This window comes from Adiantum capillus-veneris, chromosome 15 (genome assembly GCF_014529385.1).
Source record: "Adiantum capillus-veneris isolate H3 chromosome 15, ASM1452938v2, whole genome shotgun sequence".
In the NCBI taxonomy this organism is placed as follows: Eukaryota; Viridiplantae; Streptophyta; class Polypodiopsida; order Polypodiales; family Pteridaceae; genus Adiantum; species Adiantum capillus-veneris.
In genome coordinates this window covers 30845917-30862527 of record NC_140945.1, presented here as the reverse complement: position 1 = coordinate 30862527, position 16611 = coordinate 30845917, and the positions used below count along the sequence as shown (strand labels likewise).

General features: G+C 43.1%; 1 protein-coding gene across 5 annotated transcripts in view; it reads right to left on the bottom strand.

Moving 5' to 3' along the window:
• The window catches only part of LOC147440462 (GPN-loop GTPase QQT1-like), a 138788-nt gene that overhangs the window by 61969 nt on the left and 60208 nt on the right, over positions 1 to 16611 (bottom strand). For all 5 annotated transcript variants that reach the window (XR_015190406.1, XR_015190407.1, XM_086530206.1 and 2 more), the window contains exons 4-6: positions 16013 to 16109; positions 15814 to 15938; positions 6913 to 6987 (exon numbers count right to left, since the gene is read on the bottom strand). Coding sequence is in view for 3 of the 5 variants with exons in the window: in XM_086530206.1 (XP_086386332.1) it covers positions 6913 to 6987; positions 15814 to 15938; positions 16013 to 16104 (292 nt within the window). In the remaining 2 variants the exon portion in view is untranslated. The remainder of the gene's footprint in view (positions 1 to 6912; positions 6988 to 15813; positions 15939 to 16012; positions 16110 to 16611) is intronic.

Genomic DNA, 16611 nt, shown 5'->3' with positions numbered 1-16611 from the left:
CTATAGACATTCCCTTGGCATTGTATATACATGTTATTTATCAACCAATTGTTGAGTGTAATGACCTCTAGAAGATTGAAAGATAAGCCATTCTTGTAGGGTTGTGAAGACCAAGTCCCCTCAGTGCATTGAGATGGAAATTTTCTAAAAGAGATGAATTCTCCATGAGTGGATGAGAAGGCATGTTTGATTATCTTGAGCATGTATTGGTAGATTGAGTATGCAATCATAGATGGAGTCCACTATCCACCAAGATTGGAGGTGTATGTTATGGCAAAGTAGAGCCTTTTGGTTTAGGCTTCTAGATCTCGCCGAGAGAGAGAGAGAGAGAGAGAGAGAGAGAGAGAGAGAGAGAGAGAGAGAGAGAGAGAGAGATGAAATGAAATGAAATACAATGTTATATCAACAATTGCAAAAGGCTAAAATGACCTATGAGACCAAAGAGTTACATCATGGTGAATCTGACACAAGGTTTGGATTTAAAAAAAAAGAAACTAACTAACAGAAACACTACTAGAGCTAAGAAAGGTGGGTATCAAGAGCTTGAGGGGTACATAAACACAAGATGGGTGTGTATCTCCAAGAAAAGATACAAAATGTTGGTTATGTGTATTAGAATCCGGAGATGGCTTGCATCGGTCAATGCCTAATCGTGTCGATGTCCTCCATGGTCAGAGTCTGCAAAGGGCATCTCCCATGACTCGCAAATATAGATCTCATCCTCTATTGTAACCTCCTTTATATATGGGAGCATCCCCTCATCTTGGGCCTCCTGGATCTCCCCAACTCTGTAGCCCGCAGAATTAGAGAGAGAGAGAGAGAGAGAGAGAGAGAGAGAGAGAGAGAGAGAGAGAAATGAAATGAAATGTTATATTAACGTCTTCAAAAGGCCATAGTGACCTATGAGACCAGAAAGTTACAAGGTGGTGGATCTGATACAAAGTCAGAGTAACAAAATAACCTAATCAACAGTACAAAACAAAGATATATATTATGGGATTCTAGATAGGTCGATGTGAGCTAAGCCGAAAAACTAAGCAAGAATGGGCGGCTAGTTGGGATAGCTGAATCACAAAAGATCTAGCATCGGTCGTTGGCGGATCTCATCAATTTCCTCCATGGTTAGTAGTCTGACTGGGAGTTGTGCATGCCTGGCCAGCGTGCTCTGAATCTTTTGACGTAGCCTCCGTCGATGCTGTGTAGTCTTGCGTAGTCGTGGGCGCATGGATTTCCCCAGTTCAATCGCTCGGTCAATCAATGTGCCTTTGGTGTGGGACGGGGGGGGAGCTCTGCTGTGGGAGTGGCTCTTGCGGCTGTCCCGTGTCTGCTCTGAAGAAGTCTGTAATCCGTCTTTGAGACTGGTTAGCCTCGCCATTCATCAGGCTCTCTCTGTGTCTGCGCAGCGCGAGCAAGAACAGACCCAGGCATCTTTGATCTTCGTATCCCATTACTCTTGAGAGTGGTCCAAAACCCTCTCTGAACAAGCAATGGAAGCGGCCTCGTATTTCGTAGTAGACGGGGCAGCGGCATGTATAATGCAGCTATGTCTCAGGTTCCATGTCACACAAGGGGCATGTCCTGGCCTCTGCTGGTACTCCGCTATATCTCCCGGTTTCAATCCGCAGCTGGTGAGACGATGTGCGTAACTGGCCAATAGCACACCGTATCCCATGAGACAAGTGGGTATCCATGTATCTGGGTCTCATCACAAAACCATCTTCCGTAAGCTGGAGAAGGTGGTCTCTGTAGAAAGCCATCTTCGTGCCCAGTTCTTGTGCTGGTTGTATCCATGTCCTCCTGGTGTCTAGCTGGGTCAGGTCTTGGCGAATGAGCTTGGTGATCTCTGACTGTGAGAGAGAGAGAGGCTACCTGCTGGTTTCTTCGTCTCTCAATGCTGCAACGGTTATGTTTGTTGCCCCAACTGCCCTCCCCCCCCCGTCGTGCTGAGAACTGGCGAGTCACCTCACAAGGGGTACAAACAGTAACAATATGAAAAACAACAAACTTGAACTGAAAGAGAACAATAGAGATGAGACACATTGGAGCAGACTTCCCACTCACAGAGATTGGTTCCTTAAGAAGGCACCCCTTGTGGTACTGTTTATGTCAATCACGCTGTCGGTTACAACTGCTCGTGTGAGCCCACTCACAATGATCTGAGTGTTAATGGAACCCTGGCCTTTAATTTATAGGCATCACTGATCCACACTGGATCTATCTAGCCATCACATCCAAGACCTCACTGACCACTATATAGATGTCTCAATGCAATAGATTCATCATTATCAAGTCACCGTGAAAAGAGATAAAAGGTGTAATCACTTCTGATGAGTTATTTGATGGAATATACACAGAGAAAACCACAATTTGCAAGACCTTGGAACACTTTATCACTTCAAACAACTTGAACAACTGAACTGGGAGAGAGAAGATGTTGGTGCAGGATGCCCCTTCACACAGTTGGTCGCCCCGCTGAATTGCCTCTTTCAATGCCCTCGTTTGGGTATTTCTTTACTGATTAAACTCTTCTCGTACAAAGAGTTGGAGGGCTGAAATCCAAGAGTTGGTGATCATGCAATCACAAGGAGTGCCCTAGAGGGTGCTTTTACAGGCCCATAAGACCTGCAACAATGGTAGGTCCTTTCCAAAAAGCAAGGCGCCCAAATAAGTCCCCCCCCCCCCCCCCCCGCCCCCCAAAAGACAAAGAAGCAGTATAGAGAGAAATTTCTGCACTGTTCTAGACAGAGAAGTTTTGTGGTAGAGAGAATTAGAAATTCAGGTTTCGAAAAGAGAATCAGCGCTCTGTAAAGAGAGAAAGTCAATGCATAGCAAATAGGATTATGGCTATTGGCATGGAGACTTTGTGACTAGCCAAACAAATGCAATAATCAATCGTGTCTATGATCTCGACGCAAAACCCTAACCCTAAAACCAGTCACACAACATTCTACCTCTCACACACAAACAAACACACAATTTGAAAGAGTAAACATCTTTGTTGCAACAATCCATTCATATCAAATCATATCGTATGTAGGAGTATAAAAGTCACTAGGTAGAGTATCCTCAGCTCAGTACTCCTAAAAATGTCAAAAGACATAATCGATCGACTCTATTCTCAATCAATGTTGATCTGTGATAGGAGAGTGAAGTGGCTCTCCTCTTGTTCCGAGGAAGAGGAGGGCAGGTACCACAACAAACTTGCTTACTCTATCACCTTGTACTCTTGGAAATGTCACTGCCCATCCAAAGGCCCCAATGTAAAGCTCTAACAAATGAGGAGTATCTGCCAAGTCCTCCATCCACTTGGCATCAGGTAGGATAGTTCCTGGAATTGACCGAGTATTTTAAAGCAACTTTCCCTTCAAATACCTTTCCTTGTGTGCTAGGATCTGCTAAGGTTGAAGGATTTTATGTGTCTCTTCTACCTCTAGTTGCTCCTTTGGCACCAAATACTCTGGCACTTGTCCCTTGAAAGGTCGTAAAGGACCCACGTGAACAAAATTGTGTATCCTCCAATGATCTGGCAACTTCATTCTAAAGGATACATTGTTGATCTTCTGTGAGCTCTGGAAACGTCCATAGTATCGCATATTGAGCTTTGAGTAAAGCCTCTCTTTTCCCTTCATTCTTCTCAATCTGACTTTCTTCAACATGAGAAGCATCCAATCTCCTTTTGTGACAAGCTTGATGACGTAGCAAACCAGCTGGTGGAAAGTACAAGGAGCAGCCGATAGGAGAGCGTAAGCAGGAAGCAAGAGCAAACATTGTGTGGAAGGGGGGGGAAGGCTTGTGATTTGCATCCGATCAAAGCAACATCATCATGGTGAGGCCATCGTCGGCAGCAGCAAAAGACGTAGTTGATGGGCCAAGGGGCCTGTAGGACGAACCGAAGCAAAGGCAGGGCCAAGCAGTCAAGTTCCCGTTCCCCGTTCCCATCCCAATTTTCCATTCCGGATTCCCGTTCCATGTTTTAGACGCGAGTATCCGAAAGAGGGAATGGCATTTCATGCATTTTGCCATTCCCCGTTCCGATTTCCCGTTCCAGGTAACTATGGGGAAAAGTTGTAGCTCCTACTGTATGTATCATCTCTGTCAATATCTGGTTGAGCTCTAAAAGGGTCTATGGGGTTCTGTCCTCTTAGAAGACTATACCGCTCTTCTATAAACACTCCATTTGCCTCTCTGCAAAAGTGGTATCTCAGATGGCGATGTGCTACATGATGAAAGCCACCAATAGTGTAAGTAAAATCTATTGCCAAAGATATTGGAGCATGATCTACAGACACTCCAACAGGTCTAGGAGAGCCTAATAAGTCCTAAATGCATGGTATAAGTGACGTGGGAGCCAAAACGTAATCCACAGTGCTCATACCATGTCTATGAGGGAAGCAACTGAAACTGCCTGAAGAGGAGTATCTATCAAGGCCATTCAAAATAGCCAATCCATGTGTTGTGCCCATCGCAATCAGATATCTTCCATACTTTGTAAACTCCTCAACATCCTCTGAGGTCCTCGAGAGCAGTGTGACATAAAAACGAGTTTCATGCAGACGAAACCCCGAAACCTATGAAACGTTTTGCCGAAACGCATGAAACGGACAGGCACTTTTTATGAAACGTTTAAAATTGGGGCTTTTTTTCCAGAAACTTTGTTCAACAGAAGTACTTTGCTAAATGAATCAATGATGCATCAGTTATGATTCATGAAACTAGTGGCTGTGTTTTAACTTTCACTGAATATCTCTTTGATCGTGCTCGCTTGAAGTCGCTTCTAAGCAATGAGCACGTCTCTCTCTCTCTCTCTCTCTCTCTCTCTCTCTCTCTCTCTCTCTCTCTCTCGCTTGTGGACATTAAAGTCTAGAGTCATGTGTGCTACATTGTATACATATTTATCATATTTTACTAATATACGATTTAATGTCGTTTATGAAACCCGTTTCATGTTTTTGATACTATGAAACGAAACGTTTCAAAACCTCGAAACCCCGAAACGACCGAAACCACGAAATGTTTCATGTTACATTGCTCGAGAGCCCCATCTCTCTAGATTCTAGCTCTCAACATCTCCTCGGAAGTGTCAAAGAAAGATGACTGATGACATGCTATGCTAGCAATAAAATCCCCAAGTAGGATGACATCTCCATCCCTTGAGAACTCCCAAAGATCCTCTATCTAGTATTATCTATGGTAACTACCCCTTAGGAGAGGCATAATGAGATGTGCTAGGAGGGAAGTAACATATAGCAATGTAGAGAGCTCTTTCCTCCTCTGCTCTAACCTTGACCCACATATAGTGGGCACTCTCATCTCTGCAAACCACTTGGATGATAGGGTGTAACTCCTCCCTAAATAACACTGCTGCTCCTCCTGATCCTCTGCTATCGAGCTCATTACGAGCCACTTGTCTACATGTGCTCTCCCATCTGTACCCAGTCACCCTCGGAGTGTGCTCTCTGGGCTCTGATGTGTCTCTAAGTAGAAAATGGTGTCCCTTCCTCTGATGTAATCCTTGAAGACTCCAACATCCAATCGTAACAAAGCCGTTGCAATTCCATACCACAAGCTTTAGGTTGGTCCCATAGGTCACGCACCGTCATGCGGTGCAATGGTCAAGTACTATCACTTTGCCTCCTCTATATAAGGCGAGTTTTCCCTTCTCTCTTGCAACCACAATCTCGTGCATGCATTCTTTCATCTATGCGAGTTGAGACAATGTAAGATCATCTCCCAAGAAAATCCCTATTTGCTTTAGTGTAGGCCTCTTTTTAAGGAAGTCTTTCCTCTCTTCTATGGTAGCGAAACGATGATTAGAGCACGTTCCTTGGAGGTTTCCCCATCACCTCCTCCTTTCTTGCCCACGCTCCACATTCCGGTGTGTTTTGGCTCCATGATTCCCATACGTGCATAGAGGCTTTTCACTTCCTCGTCCACATTGTTGGTGTCCTTGACACTCGTGACTCGTACATGTAGAGAGCGCGTGCTTTCTTCCTTTGCTCTTCCTCAATTATAATGTTGATGATAGAGGTGGGAGTGGGCATTTCATGTTTACCTTTTTTGGCCACTTGGATCCATTGGTCCGCTTCCTCCACTTGCTTCTTGGTGCACGGGAGCACCTCTACCCATGAAGAGGTCTCCCGTGCCTTCTTCTCCTCCTCCGCTTGGATGCTGAGCACTTGCACCTTAATGGTATTCAGCTCTTCTACCATGGATGGCTGAATTTCTCCTTCTTCAAGCTTGGTCGGGAAGTGCATGTCCTCCCACTCTTCCTTTAGTTTGTAGATTTCTTCATCTTGTGCGGCCACTTTGCTTTTGAGAGAGGCACAATCTGCCTCTTAAGCCGTGATCTTCTTCGATAGGGCCTCGTTGATGATGTCGAGAGCACTATCCGTCTCTTTCTTGTTGGGGGGGGGGGGGGGGAGAGAGAGAGAGAGAGAGAGAGAGAGAGAGAGAGAGAGAGAGTTATATTAACATCCTATTGATGCCGAAGTCAGCCTATAGGAAAAATCGGATACATCATTCCACTTCAAAATGCCATAAGTGGCGTATAAAAGGAAAAAACGCAAGCAAAGACAGAGAGGTAAGCAAAGAAAGAAACAGCACAAGAAAGCTATATAACATCTACTTAGAGGCCAAAATGCTTGTGAGCCAAATCAATATGATGTTGTCAGGAGATTCATGTGACAATAAATGACAACATACAAAAACGAAAAATTAACAATAGAAAGAACAATAAAGTGCAAGAAAAAATAAGCTATCACAACCTTTTGAACCTTCAGAAAAAAACAAGTATATAAATAAATTTGTAGTTTTCTTGAATAGCAATGAGCAAAAGAAATGACCCGTTTTAGTGTATATACTATCTAAACTGGTTACAAGAGAATAGCTAAACGTTCATAGAAAGGACCTTACCTTTTTCCAGAGGTTCCAATTTGGACTTCAACCAATCCAGATTCTTCTCAATGTAATCCATGCAATACACAAGGCCTGGTGAAGGAGGACATACAAGGTGAGAAAGGCAAGACGCTAAACGTAGAAATTAAGTATATGCATAGAACTTCAAAAGGTCGAAAAGATCTGAACTTCCAAACTATAACAGCTAAAACGCTCCACACAACACGACTTTGAGAGACGCATACAAATGCAACAAAGGAGATTCAATTTTATTTGAATTTACCTTGCTACACGTCAATCTCTTACAACAAGAGTTATAAGGCAAAATCTACATACAAATGAAAGAAAGGAGATTCAAGTTTTAAACCATTTCTAAACTAATGTAATTACTTGGCTTTATCATATTTCATCAATTCCTGCATGTCAATCTCTTACAATGTCGAACTCTTACAACAAGAATTATAAGACAAAAGTCCATTTTCTTGATTCCTAAATAAGATACAAACTAATGTGAGAATAAACAGGGTAGAGTTTTGAAGGGAAGCACTACACAACATATTTATACATAGTCTTCAGAACTTGGCATCATGCAAAACGATCCAACCAATTCTCTACAAAGAGGTTTGCAACTATGTTCGTTCTCATTTCCTTTTTCCAATGTTGTGCATCTGTGTTTGTGCCTGTGCTTTTCTTTTTTTACGGGCATGTCTCTAAATCACTAACCACTAAAGATGGAAAGGAATAATACAATATGCTTGTAGTGATCCCTTAGGTTTCTCTTTATTGATTAGAATTTACGAGGCCTTCACTGTCCTCTACACTCGTACAAAGTGAGCTTGCTTGTTGAATCTATCCACAATAGTCCATATACAATCATGTCCACCATGCGTATAGCCTAATCCAGATCAACTGTAGGAGAGTATAGCTTTGGATTTTATATTTGATCCCGTTAAGAATAGTCCCGTCATTTGTGCTTGTCATACTTCGCTTGAGTTGAGGCCAATAGAAGTAACCCTCAATTGCCTTGAGTGTCGCATCTATCCCTCTATGCCCAACGAAAGGCGTGACTTCATCAACAGATTTTGCCTCAAAGCCCGTGTACCTCATAACATGGCTTTCTGCAGCAAATAACCATCCTTGAGAGAATATCCTGAAATTGTCTCCCCACCTTGTACTCTGTTGAATATCTCACCAAAATGTGGATTAAAAACATTCTATATACCTACATTAATCCAGGATAAGCCCAGCTTCACCCTTAAAGAAAAGTGCAAGGTATAGACCTATAGTAGTCACCCACAAGACAATATAACCATTAGTCCATTATGCATACTATTGACTAAATACCACAACATGCCCACTAACGTCATCAATGCTCAATAATGGGTGTAAAATTAGGTCCTAACATATGCTCCCAAACACAACACACACCACATGCGCACACACACGAGCATACATCAACACAAAGATCAGCGTACTGAATTTCTCTCATGACTCCGGAGATAAAGGGCAGACTCAGCAATAATGAAGCTTAGCACAAGAAGCATTAAATCGACAAAATTAGCACCAAAATGAGGTTGATAGGGCATACGCACCACGAAAGATAGAAAAAAATAGCACAATATCAACTGGTCGTAACTCGCACGAAAACTTCACAATGTGAAGTCTGCATGTCCGCTATACGACTTAAAAATTATACCTAGATGAATCCAGGATAAGCCCAGATTCACCCTTAAAGGAAAGTGCAAGGTACAGCCCCATAGTAGCCACCCACAAGATAATGAAGCCTAGCACTAAAAGAAGCATTAAAACAAAAAATTCACACAAAAATGAGGTAGTTGATAGGGCATACGCGTAACTATGACTTGTTTCATTATAATCGATCTTAAGAGGTCCTATCATGAGATCAGGATCGCTCTTGGAGATAGTGAACAAGATTGCGTTCAGGACATCCTTTGGATTGTATGAGTTTTTCCAGCAACATTCAATAGGATGATGGATAGGATCTTTAGAAAGCATCGGCAATATGTGGGCACATTCTTCGATGACATTATTGCCTTCTTGAAGTCCCAAGCAGAGCATAGAGGGCAGTGTTCAGAGAGAGTGTGTGGGAATACAAATTGGTGATCAACGGAAAGAAAAGTGAGCTCTTTTTGGAAGGGATACACTTCTTCGGACACATTGTTTCGTCCAAGGATGCTCGGATTGATCTAGCTATGGATGAGGCTATAAGCTATTGGCCTACATTGTGGAATGTACATTATGTGAGTATCTCTTTGATGCTTACTTCTTACTATCGGCAGTTTATCAGAAACTTTGTGGAGATATCTTCGTTGTTGCATGCCCTTCCTCAGAAAGGCGTACCATTTACTTGGGGACCTCCACAAATTTCCTCATTTGAGCGGCTCACACACAAGTTGAGTATTGGGGGGGTCTGTATTGATACTACTAGATTTGCAGAAGCTTTTTGAGGATTATTGTGATGCTTATGGGAGCAGTTTGGGAGCGGTCTTGTTGCAGGAGGGCCATGCAGCAGCTGGTGAGAGTGAGATGCTTTTGAAGATTGGCTGCACAAATTTATGAGAAGGAACTCTTAGCATAGTGATACATGCTTTGAGTTAGTGGAAGCCTCACTTGTTGGTGCAAACTTTGCAGTGTACAAATATAATTAGAGTTAGATGAATTTTATGTCCTAGCCAAAGTTGTCAGAGCAATAGATGAGATGTGCAAACATCGTGTCTCGGTTTCATTTTCAAATAGTATATTTGAAGGGCAAGAATAATGTGGCTGTAGATGCTTTGTATTGCAATTCACATGTATCCGCAATTACAACAATGTTCCTTCATGACATTGATCTCCAGAGTCATGCCAGAAACTTAGAGCATACGTGGGGACCTAGTTCTACACCCACTATTGGGCACTGATGATATTAGTGGGGATGTCATGATATCTAGTCAATACTATGCATAATGGGTCTATACCTTGCACTTCGTAAGGGTGAATCTGGGCTTATCCTGGATTCATCTAGGTATGTTTTTTAGTCATATAGCAGACAAGCAGACTTCACATTATGAAGTTTTCTTCGAGTTATGACCGGTTGATATTATGCTAATTCTTTCTATCTTGTGCAATGACTTATGCAATCTCTCATTTTGTATTTCATTATGAGGTCTCCATACTAACACGACATGCTCCTTTTTGTCTTGATAGGTCTCCATACTTCCGAACCATGGTTACAAAAATAGGGGAATATGGTCCCTCTTATGTGCCACCTTCATCGGAGAGGCTTCGCATCACCCTCCTTGACAAAGAGAAGCTTATTGTGGAGCAATCAGCCCAGCCAACGAAGGATTTGTGGGAGACCAATGGCGTTTCTCTCCTCGTAGATGGATGGCGTGACACCTGCAAGCGGTCCATCCATGGACTGGTGGCCTACTCTCGGGGAGAGATGTACTTTGTGGAGTCACATGATGCATCGGACATTGGCAAGGCCCCGGAGATGCTTGCTGTGGAGTGGACAAGCACCATTGAGATCATCAGCCCGGAGAATGTCCTTTGTATGGTTGCAAATGGAGAGCCGTCAAATAGGGAGGTCGGGGCTATCATTGAGAGCATGTATCCCACTATCCATGTCACATTTTGGCACTTTGCCTCAACAACCTCCTCAAGGACATAGGGAGCTTGTCATGGATTTTACCCACCATTAGTGATATCAATCAAATTGTGTCCTTTGTGCTCAACCATCAATGAGTGCGCCACGAGTTCTCAAAGAAAAGCCACTTGTCTCCTTGCTCAAATATTCAGAGACAAGATTTACATTCACTTGGCTTATGCTAGGACGCTTGTCTACATGTGGCGGAGCCTTAAGGGGCCTCTTTCTCAGTGATGAGTTCCATGCCATGCCGGAGTCCACATCAACAACAGGGTTGAAATGCCGAAAATGGGCAAACGACGCCACTTGGTGGGAGGAGGTGAAGACTCTTGACGCCATGGTCAAGCCCATTCTACATCTACTTCGACTTGTGGATAGCTTGCAGCCATGCATCGGCAAAGTCTACGAGGCCATGGATGGGATGATAGAGGTACTTGAGAAGCTTATGCCTGACCCTATTCAGTATGCGGAGATTCGTGGCTTGTGTGAGTCTAGGTGGAATGCATACTACTCTACAGTTCATGCGGCGGCTTATGTGCTTGATCCCGAGTTTCAGGGAAGGCATCAAGAGATCGACAAGGAAGAGCAAAGGATGGTGGCTTGCATTGGAGCGCCTTGAGCCTAGCAGTGATATTAGGCGCAAGATTAGAGATGAGCTATGCAACTACAGGCAAAAGAAGGGCTCCTATGGATATGTAGATGCACAGGTTGATCGCAACAAGATTGGCTCGGTTTTGTGGTGGGAGGACTATGGAGGAGATGGCCCATATTTGCAGCGCTTGGCTGTTTGTGTCCTTTACCACTAGTTGCTTGGAGCAACTATGGAGTGTGTACAACCACATTGCCTTTGTATGCTTTCCAAGAGCGTCACACACAAGGCATATCCATTCACTGAGTGGGAAATGACACAAGAGAATCCATCTACGGCCGAAACACTTTTGGAGGAGCTAGCGGAGGACTGCGAGGCCTCATACGTCGCAGACGACCTTGACTACGACAATGATGTGGAGATTTAGTAGGCGAGCACTTCCGGAGTTTGATGATCACTCTGACTCTAGAGTCTAGAGGCTACTCCTCTAGCTAGCCTAGTTTTTTTGTTATCCTCGTCACTGAGATGACATTGAAATTTGACTCATTTTGAGCCCTTGTAGCAAGTACTTTTCATTTTGTATCCATCTCGATTCTTGTGCCATCGATGTTTTATTAGCACATTTGCATCTATATGACTCATGTTCTTTGGTCTATTTAGTATAATTTGTGGTCAAAGTGATGCTCTATATGTATGGCATGTGTATAGGTAAAAAAATGCCAAAAAAACTCTTTTTCTTTTTTTGCCGTTCCGACCCACGTCCTCGTTTCCTAACTTTTGCCAACCTTTCCCCGTCCCTGTTCATGTTCCCGTTCCCGTCCCCGTCCCCGTCCCTGTTCACGACCCCGACCCGTTGTTTTATGTGACTATGAAACAAGTAAAACCCTACAATATGTCAAGTATATCATCAAGTCAAGGTCATGGAAACCTCTTCTTGATGGTGATCTTAATAAGAGCCTTGTAATCGATGCAGATTCTCCAAATCTGTCTTTCTTCTGCACACGTAGCACCGGTGAACAAAAGGATGAACTTCATTGGATCAAGCTCGTTGACTTGGCTCAAGATCTCTTCCTGTTGAGCTATACTAACTCTGTATGGTATTTGGTTTGGAGGGGTACTCCCTGGTATTTGTCACGAGATGGGCACAACGTGCTAACGAAAAAGAACAGACTGAACAACTTTAAGCACTTCAAATAACAACTAAACTGAAAGAGATAGACGACAAGAGACGAGGAATGGCCGAATTCCACCCAAGAGAGCCCTTGCCCCAAACTTTGGCGACCCTTTCCGTATTTCTTTACATTACTTGAACTCGGTACAATGCCAATACTCACACTCTGCACCTTCACCCGGAAGAGTGCCAAAGACTGACCCCTCTGCACATATTTAAAGGCCCTTGGTCTTGAAAAGCGGTTTATATGAAAAGCTACAAACTCAAAAGCAACTAGTCCAATAGCTGCCAGCGCAAAAGCAAGAAATGAAGTTTCTAGCAACCAATAAGACGTCAGTAGTCATCGTAGGACGCGGAAATCCGTACACTGCCACGTCAACAGTTAGCACAAAATTCGAAAATCCGTAAAGGCTTGCCACGTCAACATGTCAGCACGGAATCTAGAAATCTGTATAGGTCTGCCACGTCATCAGCTCTCCACGCTAGTCTTCTGGGTGCTTTAGTTTAATGCCTTTAGTCACTTGGGCACCATCAATCGGGGTCCCATAAGTTGGTGGGAACTCTTCTTTAAAAATAGTCCACTGGGCAAGACTTTGCAAGTTGGTAAAACTTCTTTTGTTGCTTTTGCTTCTTCATTTAGGGTTTAGGCCTCTCAACCGGGATCTGCAGGTTGGCTCCGTTCTTCAAGGGCTTGACACGTTAGCAATTTGTGACAGTTTCAAGTAGATAGAGTGATCTCCCGGCCGCTTTGAAGGTAACGGTAGACACTCTAAGAAACAATCCGCATGAGATAAAAGAAAATTGAGACGCTCTAACTCTTGACTCTGACAAATTTGAATTCTCATACTTGCGAGTACAGCTTCTCTGCTTCTACACTCGGATGATGTGCTTTCTTCAGAGAGGTGAAATGGTGGCATCACACCATCGTGAATAGACCTCGTCAAGCGAGTGGTTCTTAAGGTACTTCATGTACTTCGGGTCCTTAGAGTACTTGATCATTCTTTTGGCACAAGTGTCAACCTATGTCTGACGCCCGTACTCCATCCTATCGAGGTCTCCAAGCGGAAAAGGGCCATGCTCTTCCTTAGATGCCTCGGAGGAAGGTCTGCCTCCTTTGGAATTCCCGTTGGTATCTGCTAATCCCCTGCTAGGATGTCTTCATCTTCACGAAGTTGGGTAGTCGGTGGAACAATTTCCTCTGCACTGGATTCACTGCGAGAAGCCATGTGTGCCGCATGGAAAGGGATTGGATCCTCCATAGAAGAAGAATCGTTTCTCCTTTGATACCATTGTAATAGGCTTGGAGACCCCAAGCCAAAGATCTACAGCAATACACGTGAGAAAACTGCAAACAATTGAACTGAACTTGAACCAGAAGAGAGATAGAGAGAAGAGGAGAGTCAACACGAAGCGGCAAAGTTACGCTTCAAGATGCACCGACCCCACGGACTGGCGCCCCTTCCATTATTTCTTTATTATGGCTTCACAAAGGTACAAATGTCCGAGGGTCCTATCTTTGCAGTGCTCTCAAGCTAATCTGCCTGAGCGAGAGGCCCTGGCTCTGCTTATAAACGTTTTTTAAGTGGCCTCTGGCCCAAAAGCAACCCACATGCAAAGCATTGGCCCCCAAAAGCTGTAGACCCAAATCTAGCGACCCAAGGTGCTTCCCTAAGATACGAAACATCCGTGCAGTGCCACATCATCATCTCCACAAAATGCAGGCCAGTTCGTACAGTGTGCCACGTGTCAACTTCTACGTTCTTGCTTTATTCTATAAGGGTTTAGACATCTCGGCCATTATCTGTAAGCTGGGTAGGGTTAGGTTTTTAACCCTAACCCTTTTTGGGCCTCTCATCTAGAATCTACAAGTTTAGTGGCCATGCCACGTCACAAATTTGTGATATTAGCATTGTCATTTCCTTAAGTGCACGTCGAATCAGCGGGCTTGATCTGGTGCGGTGCTTGTTGCACAAGAGAAGAGCCACTCCACTCCTTTGTCACAGATTGCCTAGATTGAAATAAGTCACTAATTTCTCCATGAGATTTTAGGGGTACTGACAAGCTGACGATATTTTGCGGAATGACTTTATGAAAAGATGTATATCTAATTGGGAATTTCCTAAATTGAAGTTGATTACATATGCTCTTTCACGTGTGTATTGATTGAGTATATGTTGAGAGATGGAATGTCTGCAATGATTGATACAATGAATTTGGTGCATCAAAACATCTGCTAGAGATCGGTGAGATTTGGATGTGATGGTTAAATAAGTTATGAATGTGATCCTAGTGCATTGAAAATCTATCTCGATAAGATGACTGGACACCGATCCTAGTGCATCTAGAGTTTCAAAAGGATGAGATGGCTGGATAGTGATCTATGTGCATCAACAGTTCTGGACTAGATGAGATGACTAATTGAATGTTTGCATCCAAGTGTTCAGTGGGAACTAAGTGATTGATTTGTGGGATACATGCTTTGCAAAATGTACTACCTTTTGGAGATGGTCATTGGCACGTCTGCATGAAATGTGACAAAGGATGTGAATATGAAGACTGATAGTGACGAGATTTAGAAGATCAAGACATCCAATCAGCACGGTTTGGATGTGATTGCTAAATAAGTTACAATGACCATGATTCGTATCTGAGATCTCGACAAAGACAATGATGTGAATGTGACGTGATTGTTCAGTGATTGATGTCTTGTGCAAGTGCTAAATGTGTATAGTCTGGTGCATGGGAGCATAGAGTTAGTATTTGTCCTTTGTCGATTTTGTGGGCATAATCGAGGGCTTTTACTCTTCTTTCAAGATGGGGTATGTCACAAATGTGATGATGCGGCATTCCAGTGAAGCTGTCAGGAAGCTGAAATTCCTTCAGATTATGTAGTGAATTGCCGTAACCAGCTTTTATGATCGCACAGGCTGGTGACAACGGTTAGAAAGCTAGGCACTTATCGTGCCCTACAAGAAAAACTTACAATCCTTGCTGCACACCAAGCTAGAGATAAGGCAAGATTTGCAAGAAACATTCTTTGAAAGAGAGTTCAAAATTCAATTGGAGGAGAAAAAATAGGTCTTTCGATAGATCTTTGGCAAGGAAAAAAATTGTACGATTCCAAATGGAAGGGGAGGATTGACCAACCTTGACCGAGTTCTGACCAAGGGACCAGCACAAACGCAGTATGTGTCAAGCCTCATGGCTAACTCTGGTTGTTTTCAAAGTAAAAAACCTCTATTAACAGCTCTCTTGTAGAGTATAGACACTCTAAAAATCTCTCAAACAATTGGGAATCTAGAGATGCAGCACAAGACAAAATCAAGCCTACCATTGGTGCCAACATACTAACATTTGGACCATCCTCAAAAATCATGCTTCGAATTGAAAATAATGGTTTCAGGCAGTAAATTTTTCAGCATTTGTCAACTTTTTCTTCCATAATGTGATCTTTAAGTTCTGGGATTTTAGCTTGTCACAAAAAAGATTTTTTAAAAGCCAGATAATTACCTCCATTTGGGCCCAGTCCATGCTCATTCATAACATCATCGAGCTTAATCAAATCCTCAATGTTGACTGCACATTTGTATGGCAAACTGTCATTTGCAGGGTCCAAATTTACTACTGCCACTTTTCTGCGATCAGAAATTATGAAGTTATATTCATGTATGATGAGCAAATGTGCATACCAAAAAAAACCCACAAGTACCGGCCAATGAGCTGAAGAAATTCCGACATCCCATTGCAATATGTTGTCTTTCCAGACCCTGGCGGTCCTATTACAACTTGCCCAAAAACCATTTCAGCTGCAAAAGAAGAAAAACGTGTCTCAAAGAGTGGACTTCCTCTTAAAAGAGAGAACATGCTTTGAGTTGAAATTGTGCATTATATCCCACAGTCAAACAGGGTAAGCGCTGTAGAAAGAAAGAAAAAAACGCTATATTGACATCCTTATGAGACTTAAGTCGAGCTGTAGGCCCAATTAAGTACATCTGATGGTTACATTCCATACTTCAAATAGGTCTTCTGACTCATAAGAGGCATGTGATTACAACAAATGACCATATTGAAGTATGGAGAGGGATTAGGATGTGAGAGAGAGAGAGAGAGAGAGAGAGATGCCTTTCATGTATGTGGCTCCTGCACATGCATCTACTAGTCCAACGGACAAAAAAGGAAAGTGTGACACTCGAAGTAGAGAGGAGGGGTCATCCTCATCATACTCTTATCTTTCACCCACATGTGCGCACACAGACAAGCATACACAGACAAATTGTCTCAAAAAATTTTCTCACATTCTTGCTTCAC